Source organism: Diadema setosum, chromosome 2, assembly GCF_964275005.1.
Source record: "Diadema setosum chromosome 2, eeDiaSeto1, whole genome shotgun sequence".
NCBI lineage: Eukaryota > Metazoa > Echinodermata > Echinoidea > Diadematoida > Diadematidae > Diadema > Diadema setosum.
The window spans coordinates 45,246,568-45,268,035 of NC_092686.1; the positions used below are offsets into that span (position 1 = coordinate 45,246,568).

General features: G+C 38.3%; 1 protein-coding gene across 1 annotated transcript; it reads left to right on the forward strand.

The window, feature by feature from the left end:
- Positions 1-5,477: 5,477 nt before the first annotated feature.
- LOC140246045 (uncharacterized) lies at positions 5,478-16,231 on the forward strand. The gene is made up of 6 exons (XM_072325491.1): positions 5,478-6,320; positions 9,429-9,750; positions 10,892-11,037; positions 11,882-11,962; positions 13,139-13,395; positions 14,991-16,231. The coding sequence occupies exons 1-6, from the start codon at positions 5,703-5,705 to the stop codon at positions 15,070-15,072; spliced, it is 1,506 nt and encodes a 501-aa protein (XP_072181592.1). The 5' UTR covers positions 5,478-5,702; the 3' UTR covers positions 15,073-16,231.
- Positions 16,232-21,468: the final 5,237 nt, after the last annotated feature.

The window sequence follows — 21,468 nt, forward strand, 5'->3', positions numbered from 1 at the left end:
ACATGCATTGAATAATATGACACGTCATGTTGATGAACAGAAAAACAGGAAGTGCGACTGGAAAAATGCGAGAGCATTCTCGCGATGATTACAATCATAATATGATAGTATAACATAATATACTTTTTTTTTCTAGACACTGGTAATCGAATGTTTTAGATTTGACAAATCATATAATCATGTCGTAGATGGTACATTGTACCTTCCTTTTGTTATCCGCATGCTAATTAATCTGCACATCAGAGATGAAGAAAAATTCATGTAACTAGGGAAGGTCATCGCGCTATCGACGCTGCGTTTAGCGTAACTCGCGTGGATGAATGCTGTGACTGCATGAAGTCCGAATTTACTTTTCATTCTATGACAATTATTGATATAAATCACGTGTACTATGGTGAAAGCGTACATCACAGTTTATACTTTCATCTTTTTTTATTTCCTTCAAGGAAACCGTGCCCAACACCTATTTCTCTCTCGCTATTACTGTACAGCGCAATGCGCGAAACGCGTGCTTTATTAATACATGTACCCAGATGACTTTACTGTCAGAGCGCCATGTGGTTGAATGCGTGCTTTGCATGAATGTTTTACCCGACGAGATTGACGGGTGCATGCCGTTTACGAAAACAAAAACTAGTAGGGCCCTACCCGGTAACTGATGATTGCATAATCGACTGAAATAGTATTTGAATTAGCTAGAGTTGAGTTAATTTTGATATCGAATTCAATTTCTCTCATAATCGAAGATACGTTAATGGGGTATCTAACTGAGCGGCGAAAGTAGCGAATAATAGCAAATTTTTAATGTCGTCAGGGTTCGGTAACAGTTACAATCAAACTCGAAAACAGTTTTCATTGTTGCAACCAGTTTTTCTCATTGCATAAATTTTTTTGAATATGTTCAAAATTTCTACCGAAACCTACAATTTGCTACGTTCGCAGTTACTTACAGTTAGATACTCTATTTACGTGTATCTTTGGAAAGGTTATATACCTTAACATTTCGGATAGGGGCCTACATTAATACATGTTCACCATTTTTTAAAATCGTTATTAATAAGCCAATAAAGAACACTAATTCGAATTGTAGTGTATATGATAACATTTAGGCCTGTTTTAGCACAGCCATGATATAGCTTCCATAGCTTCTAAATATTCCGATGCTGTTTCATCACAGCCCTCGGAAAGAGACTTCATGAACTTGCGGCGCGTGCTCCTTGATTGCGTTCTGTTTGGCACTGGATGACAGATGTTAGTCTCTGCAAGGAGTTTCTAGAGAATGGAGTCACAACTTCCTTGGTCTCTGTATGCACGCAATGATATAATTCAGACAATTACACGAAGAATGGACCTTTTCTGGTTTTAAAATAGTGCGCGATTTTGTCCGTTGTTTAGTTCGGTTTAAGAATAATTGTCGTTATACCCGCACAAAATCGTCTTTGTTCTTCTTTGTTTTTAGGCCCGAAAATTATCTCGCAATAACCGGAACTTCGAATCCCCAGAGGCCAACACGCAAACTTATTTGGGACCGGACGATTTCTCTCGTTATAAGCGGAATCTCGTTGTATCCGATCTCGTTATAATGGTATTCCCTGACAGTTTACTTGCAGAACGATCAGCTAGTCTGCTGGACAACTTCGATGCCACGTTACCCTTACGACTGTTAACAATGTGGTTCTTCAACTAAATGAATATCAACATGTTATATACGTAGTCATACATCAATAGACAGGCATATGAAAATGAGGTAGGGAATATACCAGTAATCATGAAAGCCATATAGAAGTTAAACTTAGGCCCTGTATACATTAGGTAGATTTAGTCTTAGTGCAAATTTCCATTGGTGCTACCTTTTAGAGATTTATGATTAGTTTGATGTTTTATTGATATTTTAGATTTTTCTAAGTTACATGACGTGAAACACATGTGATACACTCCTTTTCAAAATATAAAAACTCTTAGGCTGTAGATAGATTATTATCAGCTCTTGAGTTTTATTGCCTAATTCATAAACAAGCCGTACAGGTTAAACAATACAAGTTGATTAGCAAAAATTTAACATTTCCATCGTTGCTATCTGTGATTTATAGTTACTCACTTTTAGATTTTTTTCTTAATCATACAACGTTGCTTGTTATACACTCTCTTTCGAAATTCATGTAATCACCTACATTTGTTTCATTTTTTTTTTTTAATTTTTTCATGTATAAGTCACTTTAACTGCACTGCATTCGATGGAATTTAAAGGTACACGGAGTCACGAACCCGGTTCATTCTACTACACAGGTTTCGGGAACGCGGCAACTTAAAGCGGGCGCTGTTTTGTTCGCCTTACTGCAAATGACTAATAGATCACGCTTAAATCGTTGGTTTCAATTTCTAGTTTTTCCCCTGCACCTTCTTAGGACCCTAATGTATAGTTTTACGAATGTATCAACTGAAATATAACACTACTTTCAATATTGCTATCATAATAACCATTAATTTTCCAGCACTTTGTGGTTTTTCCTCTCTATCTAAAATTGTATTTGAGAAGTATTTGCTGTATAACCCGGAGTGTTATTTGTCATTTTTATCTCAAGTTTGGTCTAAAGTTGCATTCGTGCTCCGTACCTTTTTGTTCACACTCTATTTCTGATGGGGCCTACGTTTGACAAGCTTGCTTTAAAGTTGGTCAAATCATATTCCTCTGACATTTTCACTTCGATTCAAATTTTGATAAATTGACAGCCATGTTCTATGTCAGTTATATTTTGTTGAACATCCAAGTTCTATTTTGTTATACTTGATGCAATTTTCCATTGAGAAATATGAAAATAAATTGAATTGAATTGAATTGAATGTACCTGGAGAACGGAAACATCTACAATGTCACGTGTTCGGGGTATAAGGTTCCTTAATGCAATAAAGTGTACATTGATGTGGTTATGTGATATTGATGTAGTACTAGTACGTAATTACATCTTGAAAAAAAAAACTTTTTGTAGGCAGTGGCTTTGACATTTGCGAACTTCTGCGATGCAGCATTAACACGGCGGAGACAAAATGACGATGATGACGATGATGATGATGATGGGAATGATAGGGTTGATGATTAAAAGAGTGCTCTTGAATATGTATATCCTATAAAACTGTGCATGAAATCACCAGTGGTAATGATGGAAGCATAATATGTGACCAGAGAGTGAGGAAATGGGCCAGTGTCTAAATAATAATAATAATAATAATAATAATAATAATAATAATAATAATAATAATAACAATGATAATAATAATATGATAGTTATAATAATAATAATAATAATAATAATAATAATGATAATAATAATAATAATAATAACAATAACAATAACAATAATAATAATAATATGATAGTTATAATAATAATAATAATAATAATAATACAATCATTATTATTATTATTATCATCAACATCATTATCATTATCATTATCATACTATTAGTATACCTATATATTATTTTTTACACTTATTATAAATATTGTTATAAAAGTTTCGCTGAAAGTAAATATTCCATTCGTATACGAGCAAGGCACTCTCATTCTTCACTGTGATTACATATCTTGGCAATGCAGAAAGTCATACCGAGGAAAAGTAAAGGTGGATAAAGATTTCCCTTCAGATAGGTTACTACCTGTACATTCAATGAAATCGGAAATGTAAGTGAAGCTCTGATAGAATGTGTTCATGTTCTCTCTACGTTCTACTGGCGTGTACTGCGGCAAATTTATATCTGTTGTTTATACCCTCTACATCTGAAAGAGCCACGTGTCAACTACTGTTTCCAAGCAAAGAAAAAAAAAAGAATCTTCCATTTTCCGTACAGCATTCTACTGTACAATGACATTAGAAATTTATGAGTTCTCATACATCTCAAGACAGCGTAATCATGTCCAATTTCACTAAAACTTCCACTGCAGAGTGTCTCACCAATCTATTACCACTTCCTGAAGCCTCTTGTTTGAGTGTGTGTGTGTGGGGGGATGGGGGGAACTAATCCACAAACAAACAAAAAAAAATGTTAAAGGGGAAATCCAGTCCAAACATAAGTTAGTCTGATAAAAAGAGTAAACTCTTACGAGTATAACAGTACAAATTTGACTAAAATCGGACGAAAAATAAGGAAGTTATGACATTTTGAAGTTTTTCTGACAGTTCTTGTACAGTAAACATTGTAAATATGAATGTGCAAATGAGTGAGCTTACCCATGTCATAACCTCACAACTTTCTATTGACCGTGTGCAGAAAAATAACGAAAATTCAATGTTTCTGTCATTGGAGTCTGAAGCATGATGTTTTTCCTGGTTGAATGACTTCAGAAAAGTGATCTGTTAGATATACCAGGATTTGAGCCTCGGGCACAAATGCGTTTGAATGAAATTAAACTTGAAAATAAAAAATATCAAACTTTTGTTCGCAAAATATATGGTAAGATGTGAAGGCATGACATGCTCACTTTGCCATTTGCATATTCATATCGACCGTTCAAGAACTGTTCCCTGAAAAATTAGTGAAACTTCAAAATGTCTTAACTTTCATACTTTTCAACCGATTTCAATCGTAATATTTTACTCTCTCTTATCAGATAACATTATTATTTGGACTGGATTTCGTGCAATATTCAGCACAATGTATACAGACAAAATGAAACTGAGCTTCTAGTCTTGGCAAGTGGATGACCAATAGACTAGTTCGTAATTCGTCTTTGCTCATGAGCAGAAAAACGTAATTTGCTCCAACAGGCATGCTGGTTTGTAAATTCACTGACATAAGCATCAGTGGTGTGATGATTATTCATGTGATCCTTATAAATAGTGCTTTCCAGCACATTCACCAAAGAGTATATGCCTCATAATTATTTGGAATGTATTAACATTCTAAATACATTTAGGGGAAAACACTATTATGTTTCTATAGGTTGTTACACACCCTGTTGACAGCTCTTTCTGATCATCTGCTCTGCACAAATTTATTCTTTGTTGAACATTAATTGCATACCATTAAATTGTCACGTCGGGCAAGCTCATGCGTTAATTAATGCTGCCTTCAGAACACGTGAAGCGCCTAACCAACTGATAAAAAAAACCACACACAAAAAAAAACACGACATTGGTACCAATGTACACAATATGAGCTAAGAACTGTCTTATACTCGGTGGTGATCACATGACGTCACAGTGACCACTCCATACCACACCCGTCACAGCTTTGACAAGTTTGTCATACACTATAATGAGGTCACAAAATCTAGCCTAATAACTGTGTCTTGGCCCATATAGGAAAGTAGAAAACCCGACAATCACATCCCTTGAAAAGGTACGAGCCATTGCGCATTCATAGAACATGAGGGCGGGAAATTGGACAAAAACGGCGTCACATTCACCTGCGGATGAAATCCGTGGTAAATTCGAGCCACTTACGTGCAGAAGCCTTAATCCATTCTTTCCGAGGAGAGGAGGAATTCCAAGAAGGTGTAATAACAATTTTAGGAGAAATTCCTTTGCTAACGCCATGCAGGCGTGCAATGACCGCGCGAGTGGCGCGCAGAGCGTTACTACATGACTATTGTAATGTGCAACGGGGTATGAAAGTTTATCACGTAAATTGGAGAGGAGACACCAAGAGGTGGACAGCAAACTTTAAGCTCCGTGTTTGATGTCAGACTTTTCCAGTCTTGCACTATGGCCTCGCAGCAAGTGAACAAGAAAATGCAGCCGACGGAGACTAAGGTTCGTGGTCGTATGTTCCGAATCAAGAAGACTTGCGCTCGAGTTCGCCTCTTGAGTCTCGACAACGACGAGGCTCGCTTAGACATCGCCATACTTCGACGGATCCTTGGCGTAGGAGTCTACGACATGCGAGACGTCTTTCGCCGGGGTGCGACCGTGCATGTGGATCTGACTCCGATGGGGCAATCTCCCCGGCGATTCCAACGCAGCAGCTCGCCTTGGAACGTGGTTAACATCATGCTGGCTAACGGAGAGCCCGTGGAAAATGCAACCACGTTCTCCAATCCAGCGGCGTATTTCGTTGGAAAGAAGAACATGCAGGTTCCCTTCACGCGATCGAAGCCACTAGTCAAGCCGGAGATGACCGGTAGAGTTGTGGAGGCAATCTGGCAGATTTTCGCAGAAGCGAAGGAAACTCGGCAAGATGTGGAGGAGCTCCTAGGCAAACTAAAGAAGGTGTTTAGTAAAGACGAGCTTCGGGTACTCCACAGCGAGAGCAAGACCCTGCTACAGAGATTCCGACGTTTCTTCATGACAATCCCACTCTTCTTTACCATGAGATGGGGAAAGGTAGGAAACACATGACACGATACCCCGGCCCCCAAAGTATTCTCAACCCATTAAAATACTAAATTGAATTTATTATTACATTTTTATTCGGGAGCAAACCAAACGTGTTTTTCTTTTCGGGGGGGGGGGGGTAGGGTGAAAAAAATTGATCTATGTTTCATCTTTGAATGCACAATGAAAAAAGGTCAACCGATCAAAACTCACTTTGCTTTTGGGCGAAGAACGACGTCACTATTGAATTAACAAGAAGAACTTGGGTGAACCGTCACAAGTAGTCATAGTTTTCTTGGATTTATCGAATGAGCCACTTTCACAATACATGTACATGTATATTCAATGTAAAGAGCTCTCCTTAATCGTACATTACACCTGACCTGTCTTCACACGCCAGCTCGTTTTCCATCACCTATTTGTGTGTGTGTTTGTGTGTGTGTGTGTGTGTGGGGGGGGGGTCCGATATACCAAGTACATGTATTCCAATTCTATTCATACCGCTAATACCACGACTATCCTAGTACGCGTAAGTTGATCTTCACAAGAAGATTTGCCAGAGGCGGGCTTTGCCCGACATGGCAATGCATGGATGCATACTGGATTAAAATGCGTTCATTTGGGATGCCTGCATTTCATAGCTCTTTACCATGTCCTCGCAGAAAAAACAAACAAAACAACAACACAGAACAAAACATAAGCTAGCCCAGCCTATATTAGGTCCTATATCCATAACATTTTTCTACACATTTTAGTTAATAAGAATTATAAGGTCTTCTTTATTCAGGCATTATGTCAGGGTAGCCTCTTCAGTGTTGCCACTACTCTACCAGAGAGCCCTGCCATTATTATTACCCTAGAGCGTTGCCAGGGACCCATTTATACACCTGAGTCGAGATGGGTTAAAACATCTTGTCCAAGGACGTAAGCACTGGTCGGGAACTGAACTGGAGTCCTCCGATTGGGAGTCGGGAGTCTCATCCCCTACCCCCCCCCCCCCCCCCCCCACTGACTGTCAGCTGAGGGACCTGTCGGGCAAACACCTAGGGAAGTGTTAACTTTGTAGTAAAGTTAAAGGAAACGAAAACCCCAAAAGCAATGCGCGTTGAGTGAAAGCAGCAACATTAGTACATACATGTAGAACATGTCAGTCAAGTGAAAGTTTGAGGAAAATCAGACAATGTTTAAAGTTTTGATGTAGTAATGACTGAAAAAGACTACCAGAGTTTATGACGTCATATGTGGACAACAATACAAAGAAAATAAAAGAAGAATTCACAAAAATTCATTTTTCAGGAAATTACACATTCCATCAACTTGTTAGTGACATATGTTATGGGTAATATCATTCCCCTGCTTTCTGAAAGGGGTTAGTCGAGTGGTCTTTCATTAGGCTAAAATAGTGAAAGTACATTGTATGTTGAATTTTGAATTTTCTTTATGATTTTCTTTATTATTTTTGTCCACACATAATGCCATAAACTGAAATAGTCTCCTTATCCAGTCACTACAACACCAAAACTTTAACAATTCATAACTTTTGCATCGATTGTCCGATTTTCCTCAAACGTTCACTAATGTGGTCATGTTCTAATAATGTTGCTGCTTTCACTCAATCCACATTGCTCGTTTGGTTTTGGTTTCCTTTAATGGAGGATATTACTGTATACGTATTTATTATTCGCAAGTGAATAAAGCCTGTCCAAACACTTATAAATTTTGAAGAAAAGGATATAACCATCAACATTAGTACATACACAAAACTGTAGACATGAGCTTGGACTTGGAATTGAATAGCCATGAAACTAGGACACATTTCCGCTAGGCCCTATAAAAAATGTGAGTATACCGTCATTGTCTGAATTTATCTTAATGTTCATCTCAAAGTAACTCTACCAACGCTTAACCCTATTTCCACGGGGGGGGGGGGGGCATTTTGCCCCCCCCCCCCGACGTTTCGCGTGATTATTCCGCAACGCGTAATGCTCTCGCCGCGACATTTTATGACTTTTTCTTTCAAGTATCGCGCAACTTTTGAGACCAAATTTGTCGCTCCCAGGCATACCGTTTTGAAGCCACGCCCCTTTAAAAAAATCGTCGACCCAAAAATTGCTCAAAAACATGATTTTGTGTATAAATCCAATATAAATTGTGTTTTTGCAATTAATTCATATAAAAATAAATATTTTTACTTTCAATGGCTGATAATGATTTATTTTAGCCTGATTATGCTTTAGAAAGTTTCTGCGACAAAATTTGACGAAAAAAAAACCCCAACAAAAACAAAAAGTAAAAACAACGAAATACATAAGAAATTCAATCCACAATAAAACACATAAGAAATAATTATGAAGCCGAATTTTGCTTCAATATTATTGTTGAGGATATTGAAAAGAATGTTCACCAAAAATTAGTCTTGGAGCTTTATTTTTTGATTTATAGGCAAAATGAAAAAAATATTTTTCCCGAATTAGCATAAATTAGTTAATGTAAAATACATAAATTACAATTTGAAAAATCTAACTATACAGTCACGTCTTGTAGATTACATTGGCCTCTACCTTAGTGCAAATTTTCGCGAGGATCCCGCGATCCACGACCGAGATCTGAAGGGGCGCCAAAAAGCCCCCCCCCCCCCCCCGGTGGTTTCATGTCCCTCAAAAAAACCCGGTGGGATTAGGGTTAAGAGTCAGACTGCACCTTCCCAATCCTAACCCCAAGCGACGTCCTTACCCTGATCCTAACCCCGTTTTCTAGACAGAAGTGATCCTAGATTGAAATGCATTATTCTGTTCAGTCTTTAGCACATCTAAACTCTTGCCAATGAAGATTATTATTATACGAGCAGAAAACAAAAGTTACTTCGACGGTGCTTATGTCTATGTGGCTAGATATAGTTATGTTACATTTGTAAGAAATCAGTTCTTAAATCAGTTCTTATAAGTTCTCGAGATTGCGTGGAGTGCTCATCTTGTTATTTTGTGATACAGAATAATTATATACATGCTAAGCAAAAATATCTTTCTTTTAAAATGATATAACTCCTATAATTGACTGTGGATATTCATTACCTCATAATATTATGACCCTGCTGGATGATTGTATTTCGCATCAAAGGAAGAATGGTCGACCAACATCTTCCTACATCCCGGCTTCACCGAGCTCGCCATCCAGAAGGAGATCCGTCGTCGGGCCCTGGTCATCTACAAACGACGTGGTGGTGGACGGAAGAGCGACAGTAGGAGCGAGGCGAGCGACCTCGACGACTCCCTCGTCGAGCTGGATGTCACCCTGACGCCGGGTAAGGCGACGACCACTACCCGCATACCCGTGGTGAGCGAGGCTGCCAAATGCGCGGTGGTGGTAGACACACTGCTGAAAGACGCGGCCAAGACCGGCATGATGGTTATCAGTCTGGACTGTAAAGGTTCTCCGAAAGGTACGCCAACATTCCGCCATGTGATTCGAAGTTTCGTGTTTCATTCAGCCACTGACACATCCATTAATTGATTAATTGCTTGCTTGATTGATTGATTGGTTGATTATTTGATTGATTAATGATTGATTATTGATTGATTGATTGATTGATTGATTGATTGATTGATTGATTGATTGATTGATTGAGTGAGTGAGTGAGTGAGTGAGTGAGTGAGTGATCGGTTGATCGATCGATTGATCAATTGATTAATAATGGTTGATTGATTACTTTGTTGATTGGTTGATTGATTGATTCATTTATTCATTCATCTATCAATTCAGACAAAAGACGGTCAGGCACAAAGAAAGATTATCGATGATCCACACAATTAGAAAAGCCCGAATTAGATACTCAAATTTATGAAAAAGATCAGATGTTATCAAAGCTCATTTTATACTAGATAATATGCAGATATTTTATGGTCATTATGCTGTGAGATTATAAGTACGATGTGAATAAAATGCTATGCCGGGTTAAGATCAAGATTCTGTTAACCTTCTCATGCTTACAGAATTTTGCCCCAACATAATATATCCAAGAACCAAGTGCAAGTCTCTCTTATTTCAATCGCCATCCATCACTTCTTTTTATTTCTTTTTTCCTTCGGAAAAACGGGCTTTGGCAGCAGCAGATAAACATTTATTTTTACACTGAAATACACTTACACATATACCTCTCTATATCTCAGTGTATCGACTGTTTGTTTTTTTGTTTTTCATCACACGCTCTTTTTCTCTTTCCTAGCTATAACGTTGCACTTTCATTCTTAAAGGGCCTAGAGACTTCTTTCAGAGTAGGGCCTATGATATAGGCTGTAATAAAAATATTTCATTATCATTATGAAGTTCATAGTCGATGGTGACATGGACTCGTGAAAAACAATGATCATAAGCCACGATGTTCACTATATGTTTTACATTAATTGTATTATTGATTCCATGTTGCCAACAAAGACATTATTGTGTCACATGTCAGTCCTGTATAACAACATACCCGGCAGATTTGTACCTGCACATGCATGCACCATCCGTATGTGAGTTGTATTTGTGACGTTGCATGTCCGCTTCTGAACAATGATATTAAATTATCGTTGACTCCTCAGACGGACAGACTTTGGTGACACTTGTTCAACTCTCGACGCTAGAGGGCGAGATTTGGCTGTTTGACGTCAGTGAGTGTCCTGGCAAGTCGTCGCTGATGAAAGAAGGGCGTCTTAAAGAGCTGCTCGAGGCGGATATCGTCATGAAGGTGGGTCTTTCGCCTCACCATCAAAAATCTATAATTTCTACAGAAGCTTGTAAGTAGAAGACACAAGACTTCGCTTGTCAGCTGAAGTAACTTGTTACGCAGCTTTGCGTTTGGTTGTGGTCATGTAGTTGAAGAAAAGTGATTCTTGCTTTTTCCTGAAAGGAAAAATAAAGTCGAGGATGACATGCGTTGAACATAATCTATCTATACGGACATTAACGCAAACAGTCATTTGATACACTCAACATGCATGTGCAATAGTCCAAACAGAATGACACATCGCTCGCGGATTGCAACCACACCCCCTTCGCACATGAACGGGTAGGTTGTCATGGAAATCTACCTTGGGATGGTTTGATGATGATGATGATGATACTACTGCTACTACTACTACTACTACTACTACTACCGCTACTAATAATAATAATAATGGCTACTTGAATAGCGCACAGATCCACCTTTCAGTGCTCATGGCGCTTCAAAAATGCTTTTCGGTGTGTGTGTACTTGAAAACGGTACCCCTAGCTCTCTCCTGCGGTTTTATTGCCCGAGGCGAGGAATTTTGTTCTCCGGACGTTGTCCCGACGTTGTCGGGGTAAGGTTTTTTAAAACAGGGCTCTATTCATGCGATTCATTTATGTCTCTGGTGGGATGCTGGCGGTACAGTATTATGTTTGCAATTCATTTAAAAATCATGAAGCCCTATCAGCTGCATTGCTCATTTTGGGCTAGCCGCTTTCCAACCGAATTGAGCCCTTTGATATCTCACTGATAAGATGATTGATTCTACCAGAATAGTCCTTCATTCCGATTCATCACCTCTTGATGTCTTTCATATCCACAGGTGATGCATGACTGCAGAATTCCCGCCGCTAACCTGCACCGCCAGTTTGGAGTCAAGCTACTGAACGTCTTCGACACATCGGTGAGAAACGATTCCCCCGACTCCTGGGGGTCAATTACAGTAGTAGACGCCATTGATATTTTATGCAGTTTAGTTTTGTCTGGTAGTAACGTGCTGGCTGCCAGTTGACCTCGAATCCGACTGGAACACTTATTTGCCTATCTGAAAGTTTGCAGATGTATGATATATTCTGCGTGAAAAAAATGACAAAAATCGGATAAGAAATAAGGAAGTTCTGCCATTTGAAATTTCACATTTTTTTTTTCGGAAAACATTTCTTGACCAGTCCTTAATGAATATTCAAATCAGCAAGTTGACGATTTCATGTTCTCACAATTTCTCATTCATTTCATTTACAGAAATGACAAAAATCTCATATTTCAGCTATATGAATATAAAACTTGTCTTAAAATCACCAGTTAACTCTGATATATTATCCTCGTATGGGAAGATGCTTTTACTTATACACTGTATAAGCTAAAAATAAAAATTTTTCTGAATTTCATATAAAACATACATGAAAAATTGTGAGGGTATGCCATTTATAAACAATTTGCTCATTTGACTATTCATAAGGACTGGTCAAGAAATGTTTTCCGAAAAAATGTGAAATTTCAAAATGTCATATTTTCCTTATTTCTTATCCGATTTTTTGTCATCTTTGTATCATTCTGAGGGAATATTTTTCTCTTTCTTTTGAAGGCTATTTATTTTTGTGGTGGATTTCTTCTTTAAGGAGTTATATTTAAGTGCAAGCAACACGCAAGCATCTCTCTTTTAAAAAAAAAGTTCATTCGAGTCTGTCTGATTTTGATTTGTGAATGTCGGCAGCCTTGTAGGTTTCTTTTGTCTCAAAGTCATGAAAGTATTAATATACATTGTAATCACATTTTCTTCTTTGCGTACAAGAACGACGCATTTGGCTGTCAGGAAGGAGCAAAACGCCAATACATTATTGTACCCATTTGTACCATGTCAAAACTCCACATCAAGACGGTGATTTGATCTGCTATGCTGAAGTAAGACATGCCGTTGTTTAATAGAGCAAAACTTCAGTGCGGAAATAGCAAGGTCTTAATGAAGATGGTTGCCATGCGTTCAATATTTTGATGATTGATGTTTCGCTATCAAATAACTCTGGAGATTAATAAATGTGACTCTGCATACTCCGTTTCTTTGCTGTCATGACGCTCATAGCTGGCTTACGAGACCTTGCTGTACCAGTGTAACCTGCTCCCCACCGAGCGGACAGAGGAGCGGCCCCGGATCGAGATGGCCGCTCTGTGTGAGCTCCTCGGGGAGAAGGCCCAGTCCGACATCGGGAAAGGACTGACAGAGACCCTGGAGAACAACCCACACATGTGGGCTGACAGACCGCTGTCGGAAGAGTTGATTCAGTACGCGGCGGGAACCGTGCGCTCCCTAGTACCCAGAGTCTTCAACAAACTTGATCGGTAAGACTTAATTCACACCTATACCGAATTCGCCATAATAGGTGGCTTAGATAGCTACCGCAAGTTTTATATTTTGTCTGTATGTGTGTGTTTATCGTTCTCAGGAGAAGAGCTGCGGTATGTTCGGTCTGAATGGTGTAATACCACCCTGCTAGATTCTGTCATGCAATACTCCAAGATTCAGTTCATTCTGTGCATGTATTAGTTTGTCGAAATAGAGTGAAAATTATAACGTGTTTGATTGGAAAAACATCGAAGGACGTAATAAAATCTGCTATGTATAAGTTTATATGTACAGTACAGTATGTCCCCCAAAAAATTACAACGCGGCCTTCCGCAATGATATCTTTAAAAATAGTGAATGAATCTTAGTAAAAATTCAGGGTATGAAACTATAACTCATTGCCCACATCTTACAGAAAACCCCATTCGATTTGCTTCAGTGGTCAAAGAGAAATACGGAATTTTGTAGAGGATATCGGGAATCTCTTCTGTCCAAGTTCTGTCTATTGTTCACACACAAGATCATCGAAATGCTAAACTCGGAAGAATCCGATTCATGACATGCTTTACAACAATCCACATTTCTCTGTGACCGCTTAACCAAATTGAATGGGGTTTTCTGCAAAATAGAGCTAAGATGTTATACCTTAAGACTTTCAAGTAGCACGTACACAGGTTGATCATAATAGGTGTTATCAATTCGAAAATCTGATTGTAATTTTTGGGGCGACTTACTGCAGTATGTCCCCCAAAAAATTACAATAAGATTTTCGCATTGATAATGCCCAATATGATTAAATTTTTCAAATGCTACTTCAGGGTCTTGAAATATAACATTTTAGCTCTATTTTGCAGAAATCCCCATTCGATTTGGTTAAGCGGTCACAAAGAAATGTGGATTGTTGTAAAGCATGTCATGAATCAGATTCTTCCGAGTTTAGCATTTCGATGATCTTGTGTGTGAACAATAGACAGAACTTGGACAGAAGAGATTCCCGATATCCTCTACAAAATTCCGTATTTCTCTTTGACCACTGAAGCAAATCGAATGGGGTTTTCTGTAAGATGTGGGCTATGAGTTATAGTTTCATACCCTGAATTTGTATTTAGATTGATTCACTATTTTTAAAGATATCATTGCGGAAGGCCCCGTTGTAATTTTTTTTTGGGGGACATACTGTATGTATAAGTTTACCACAGTAGAGCTATTAAGCATACCAGAGTTAACCACTGCTGGGGCACTCGTCATATCGGCCAAACATAGTCAAAGTAAAATAAAACCAAGTGTAAATTAAAGATTTATAGAAATGGGACAATCCTTTAATCGATTTTTATCAGACAACGGGAATTTACAGACAGATGAATAGAGTGACAAACAGATAATGAAGTAAAAATTGAAGAAAAAAACCCCCTGAAAACTAAGGATATTGCCATCGTCATCTGAGGAAGTTGTTACTCCACAAAGCTAAGAATCTACATTTATTTTTGTCCGTATACAAAGTCAAATTTGCTATGACTCGATCCCCCTTCATCCCTAACACCATCCCCCAAATCAGTGACATCACCGGTATCCTTTTCGGATTTTGACACAGACTCATTCACCCAGCCTGGCAGCAGTACTTTGACTGGCGGTGCGAGCACACTCTCCTTCATACCCAAACTGCCGAGGAGTAGCGGGAAAAAGCATCCGACGTGCGGGTGGTATCACTTTCGCTGCCCCTCCCGTACCTTACCTTTCCCAGGGTGAAAACAAGTACAGCTGTATGTCTTTGTATTCAAAATACACTGCAAACTTCGTGCTTCGTTTGATAAGTCTATATTCATTTTGATACTTTATGAAAATAAAAGACAAGTTGTTATGTGTTATTGTGAGTCAATGTGTTGTCGATACGGTCGTAAAATTTCTCGATATAATCGTTATGTCTAAAGAAAGCGAAAATGATGAGATTTATGCGGTTACTTATCATGTGTGTTTTTTCACAATCTTTCATGTTAAACATGATGTTTCTACGGTAGTTATGTGATTAATTGCTTTCGTTCTTTGTCGAGTTTTCAGCAGTAGCAAAAGATGCTGTGTTTAACGTAGATTATTGTAGCAGGGTAAACTGTTTAAAGACGAACGAGAACTCCCAATTTGGCATGTAACTGTAGATGATGGCAGTTTTATATTATGTTTACCCGCTCCTTCTCTTTTTCGTAGTTGCAGATGTGATTTAGAAAGTATTATCTGTCATTATTTCACTCCTTTTTTTTTGCACGATTATTGCTCTTTTTTTTTCCGTTACCAGTGCCAAGTTCATTTATTCAATAGACGACCTAAGTTGTATAATCACCTACTACAACACACGTCTTGTTTATGTATCTGTAGTGTTAACTTTGTTATGTATAGATATCGTTATGCCGAAGTGTATGCATGCATTCATTTCAAGTTGTAAGCCTACCTCAAAATCTGAGAAGCTTGAAGAATAGCTATGCGTGACTGTAGTAAGTTCTTGTCTATTGTCAAGTTTCTGTGCTTAAGGCATCAATGATAATAATTGTGCTCGATGTCTGCGAATCCTAGTGTCAATGAATATACAGTACGGTCTGTCTATCTCTGACAACTGCAATGGAGGATGTGAAAGCTGTTTGAACGTAGATGTCTTGAAAGGACTGGATATACCAGATTATACCTCTTCAGTTGAAATTGACACAAACACAAGTAGAGTGTGACATTGTAATGTCTTTTTCATATCATTACTTCGAACACCAAAACATGATTATGACGAGTCTATGTTTGCATAATTATGTTCTCATTTCTGAAAATTCCACAACTTCAGAAGTTAATAGATCCGCGCGCTCCAAAACAAAAACCAGCATGTTTTGCCTGAGCATAAACCTCCCTCTATTGTTTGAAAAACAGTAGATAGCCGGCAAAATAATTATGCAATAGCCTTGCCTGGATGAAAATAACACAACTCCAATGTCTACCAGGGTTTTATACTTTAGCTCTGTACATGCACAGAATGACTACCACACATGTCAATGATTTTGTCACAAAATGGATCTGTAAGTTTGTATGAATTTGACATAAGTTTGAGTAAAACTCTGTTGAAATCAAAGCCAAATGCGTGCTAGTTGCAAGTCTTTATGCCCTGTCTACTAATTGCATCATACTATTCAAGCGCGTAAACAGGTCTGTGATTACTGCATACGTTGTGGATATGACAAGAAACATGGCGTATGATGATGAGTTGGTAAAAAACGCATATTGGATATATGCATTAATGACCGCCATGGATACGTCACGAAGTACATGCTGCTTGAATGTAAGCTCTGTTTGAATACACATTGATGTGTCATGAAACCCTCTCTTTAAGTTCGAATAAAATCACTTTTCGAAGAGCAAATTCTGTTGTATTTTTTGTTTCATTGTTTCGTGCTCATGAATCGGGGTAAGAAGGCAATAATCCAGGCCAATTTCTGTAGAGAGGTATCCAAGTATACTAACAAGGGTCGTTTGTACTTTCTCAGGTTTGGGAAATAAGAGTGCAGTACAGTATTACATTATATTTATGCATGTACTGTATGTCTAAAGAACGTCATCCTATCTCTTTGGCGCCAATAAAAGTCATGTAAAGTATGCAAATCAGATATGACAGACCCAGAGAGGTTAGGGGAGGGAGGGGGACCTCATGGAACAAGATAATGGATAAAATGATGTTGTTAACGGAAACAAGAGTAGAATCCTATCTGTCAAATAAAAATGTGCACTATTAGTTATGGCAGTAAGATTTATTTGAACTACACGGTAATACTAAAGTGCCTTTAAAATTTAGTTCCGTACGTGGTATTTTGCACATGAGGCCGGTTTACTAATGCATGCAATCTTGTGGATCTTATGTTTTTTCTCCGAGGACCTAGCAATGTAATACTGTACTTGTAGGTTATTACATCCGCACATATACATTTAAATACATTTTAGTACTTGGAATCTAGTTTGCATGCATTCGTTGGTCTATCGGGCAAAGCTTGGACAAGCATTCTGGTTGTAAGGAACGACGTCTGTTATGAAGCGGGGCACAAAATATGAGCATTTGAGTAAACGGGTGTATTAGCTCCAGTATCTTCCTACCAAAGTGCGTGTTCGCAGTCTTGTGTTGTACCATAGACCCATTCCAGTTTTCTTTGGTGTATATTATGGTATGGCAGGAGGTAATTGAACTAAAGATGCCTATATGTTTGTGTCATTCATCCGAGTTTTTCCTCTTCCCGAGTGTTGGAGGCATGCCCTCACAACAAACGACATAGTCAATCATTATTTTTTCCATATATCCATCCGTCAAATCCTTTTTTCCCTTCAATTCTAAAGTATCTGTTCATCGTTCGGTACCCATTCCCATCTGTCTGGCTTGTTTGTTTGTTTGTTTGTTTGTTTTCATTTTCAATCGCACAATATGACATGTCTAGATAGATAGCCCATACTCGGTTGCACTATAGTTGGTCCTCTATGGGGTCCAGTGTGAATACCTCAACGGGTAAGCTAGCACCCTGCATTTTGAATGAATAGACTGGGATCTTACACATGGAACCTTCATCATTCATTAATGTCCTATCCGCCGGACAGAGTGTTTTGCTTGTACTGGAAGAGTGGGGGGTGGGGGGGGGGGGGGGGCACGATACGTTACTTATTGAGCTACCTCCACCCTGGAAGTGTGCGTCAGCTTTTTATCGCAACATGTACTGAGCCTACCGTATTTCACCGTCACTTTCAGTTCTCCTTGAAACAAATCGTCCTCACCTCAAGTCATATTCCTTGTGTCATCACTTCAATATTCCAAGGAGAACACTTTTTTGGGGAGGAAGCGATATGATAGGGCCTACCACATGCGAAGATTGGCAGGATCAACTGCTTGTCGGACATTCCCTTAATAGTGACTCACACGCTTTTTATGATTGGGTCAAGCTGAGAAGTTTTATGAGAAAGTTCATTTCTGTAAATTTGTGTTTGACACTTTGATACAACTATACAGACGCCGTCCACACGATGTTTTCATTCAAAATTGGTATAATGATCATACGTATTTACAGAATATTACAGATGCAGGGAAATGCATCGCAAAGTTAAAAGAAGATTAACCTAATTGCTGTCATGGGGATCGATCAGAGTATATACTGCTAACAATTTGTAACTAAAAGGAGTCACACCAACGGTAATAGAAGCAAAACTACACAGTGAGGATTGATATATTACCTACAATGTAGGCTACTTCGTGTATGTACATCAATGATTGTTACAAAATCTCACGTCTGAGGAAATTAGTTTTTTTTTCATTGATAAGAGTCACCGTCGTGGAGTAAGACAGAATAATCGCAATAACCTCTATCAGAATTTACATTTATGGAGTATTAATGTGACTGTTCATACTGCAGATGATATGACGTGATGACTGCAGATATGACGATATGATATGACGATATGACTGCAGATGATATGACGTGACAGTCTGAGTTTTCCTTGAGGTCCACAACAAGCAAATAAATAGTAATAATAATAACACATTAAAAGAAGAAAAAGGTTAAAGGTACATACCATTTGGAGCAGTGATTTTAAAAGTGTTCGAGATATCACATTTGAAGCATATGTGTAGGTCAGTTTTGTTGCATCACAAAACATCCCATCATATAAAAATTTCGCAATAAAGCCTAAAATATAAGGAGATGTCACTATTTTTCTCAATAAACCATAACTGTAGACGGTTGTCATGCAAACATCTCATCATAATCACTGTTCACATTTTGTATATCTAACAATGCCTAACATTGATTACACTGGTTCAAAGTTTTACATTGGTCGTTTCGATAAGTAACTCACATTTTAGAACTATTTTGAAGCACCAAATATGGGTTTTTGTTTCATCAAATGGTAAATTATGCCTTTATTTCTCACAGACGTGAGATATTGTAGCAATCATTGATGTACACAGTAGGCCTATGCAGCTGTCCTTGTAGTCATTTTATAGCATTCCTCTGGTAGAGCGCACTCGCCACCTCGATCACGCACTTTCAGTACCTAATGCCAGAATACATCAACTGGTGAAATATTTCATTCCCGCCACGTGTATAGGGCCTACGTCTTGTTGGGAAGATCTCGTTTTAGCTGTCTCCAGTCGTTGAAACATAGAGTCCAGTAAGCAGATTAGAAACAAAAGTGATATGATTTGTGATTTTGAATGAAATAAAGTGTCCGATACATAAATTGCTGTAGGCCTATAAGGTAGATTGCTGGGGGGGGGGGGGGTAAAAGTTTAATGATAACGCCCCCCCCCCCCACACACACACACACAAACACAGCGGAAGGACACAAAGTCATTGGTGTTATTTCTTCTGCTTTCTGATTTTCTAAAGACCCCCACCCTCCCCCCGCAAATGACAATAAATAAATAAATAAATAAATAAATAAAACAAAATAAAATAAAACGGCTTCGGGGATACTGAGTAATTACGTCATGTTTAGCAAACCACTGATTGGCCGCTAAATTACATTGTTCGGATTGCCTATTGTGTAATATTGCAGTTGAGATGGCGTACACGCAAAAAGTGCACAACTTTTTACACCACTGGACAGTGGAGCATGACGGGTGTACCTGTGACCACAGACACTGGGCATAATTGACCCTCTCAGGACCAACTATTGAAACTGTGTGAACGTGGAGTAATAATTACCTGAACGTGTGACCACTGATCGCTCCTCGGTATAAGCCGCGCGACCTCGACGGAGAGCTGTGTGGTTGTTTGACTTGTCCTCTTTTCGTATGAAGCCGCGGGGCGTTGTTAAAACTCGAGAAGTGAACTACCGTATTATGCCCAATCGCCCTTGCCCCATTCGAAATTCCAGACGTATTACAAAAAGACAAAGAGGGAAAGAGAGAAAAAAAGAAGTGAAGGTGATGGGAGTCCAACCACAGTATAATGCCTCCCAGTAAATCTATTTGCGTCGAATAAGAGAAACACATTATAATTATGTGCGTGGAATGGGACAATGACCCCCCAAAAATAAAGAAATGCAGTTTGATCTGTGCATATAAGAGTCGTGAATCAATTACAATGCAATCTCAGGGTATGAGACTATAACTTATTACTTACATCCTGCAGAAAACCACTTTTAATTTGCTTCAGTAGTCACATAGAAATGAGGATCTTTGGAAAAAAAAAATATGTCAGAATTCCCTTCCCTCCGAGTTTTGTAAGAAAACGCGTTATCGATTGTGTTTACGCCTTACAAATACCTTAAGTTGTTCATTGTGTTCTCTGGAAAATCTCTTTCGAAAAAGTGACTGCCTGTTTCTTTTCATTTTCAACTAAAGAAGTGAAAAAATTAATTACCTCAAAAAAGATGCAGATTTTTTATAGTTTTGCAAACATCAGTAAGGTGTGAAAATAAATGATTAAATAAAGATATGAAAATACACTGTATTGACTCATCATTGAAGACTTGTATGGGTTGAGGTTTTCTTCCATTTGGGATCTCTGTTTTCTATTTTCTTTTCTTCTTTTCACTCTCTTTTCATGTAAAGATGATCATGACATCAATATCTATATATTCACAAATTTATATATTGATGCAATGTTTGCCCTGTCATTTGTGAGCAGTATATAATTTCATTCATACGGATGTCAAGAGCATTCAAGAGCATCCAAGTGCTAAACTTGGAAGAAATGGATCCACGACATGCATTTCCGAGATCCACATTTCTCCATGACCACTGAACCAAATTGAATCCGCTTTTCTGTATGATGCTGGTATTAAGCTATAGTCTCATACCCTGAAATTACATTTAGCTCGTTTAATCATTTCGAAAGTTATCAATGCGAAAAGTCCGATTGTAATATTTTTTTTTTCCGGGCATACTGTAATACGAACTATCATTACCGTAGTTTGAGAACAGTCAATGCAGTTAGGGGTCAACGCTCTTCGAAGACCAAACTCAAGATATCTACTTAGAAAAATGTGACCACTGATTTCTATGTAACTATAATATACATGGCAATCAGTGATCATGCAAACCCTTCAAGGGGCAACCATATTGT

Bases quoted from the DNA above. Each gene is read 5' to 3' on its own strand.
- LOC140246045 (XM_072325491.1), top strand. From the start codon at position 5,703: ATGGCCTCGCAGCAAGTGAACAAGAAAATGCAGCCGACGGAGACTAAG. The intron at 11,038-11,881 runs GTGGGTCTTTCG...TCATATCCACAG, and splicing joins AGGCGGATATCGTCATGAAG to GTGATGCATGACTGCAGAAT. The intron at 11,963-13,138 runs GTGAGAAACGAT...TGACGCTCATAG, and splicing joins TGAACGTCTTCGACACATCG to CTGGCTTACGAGACCTTGCT.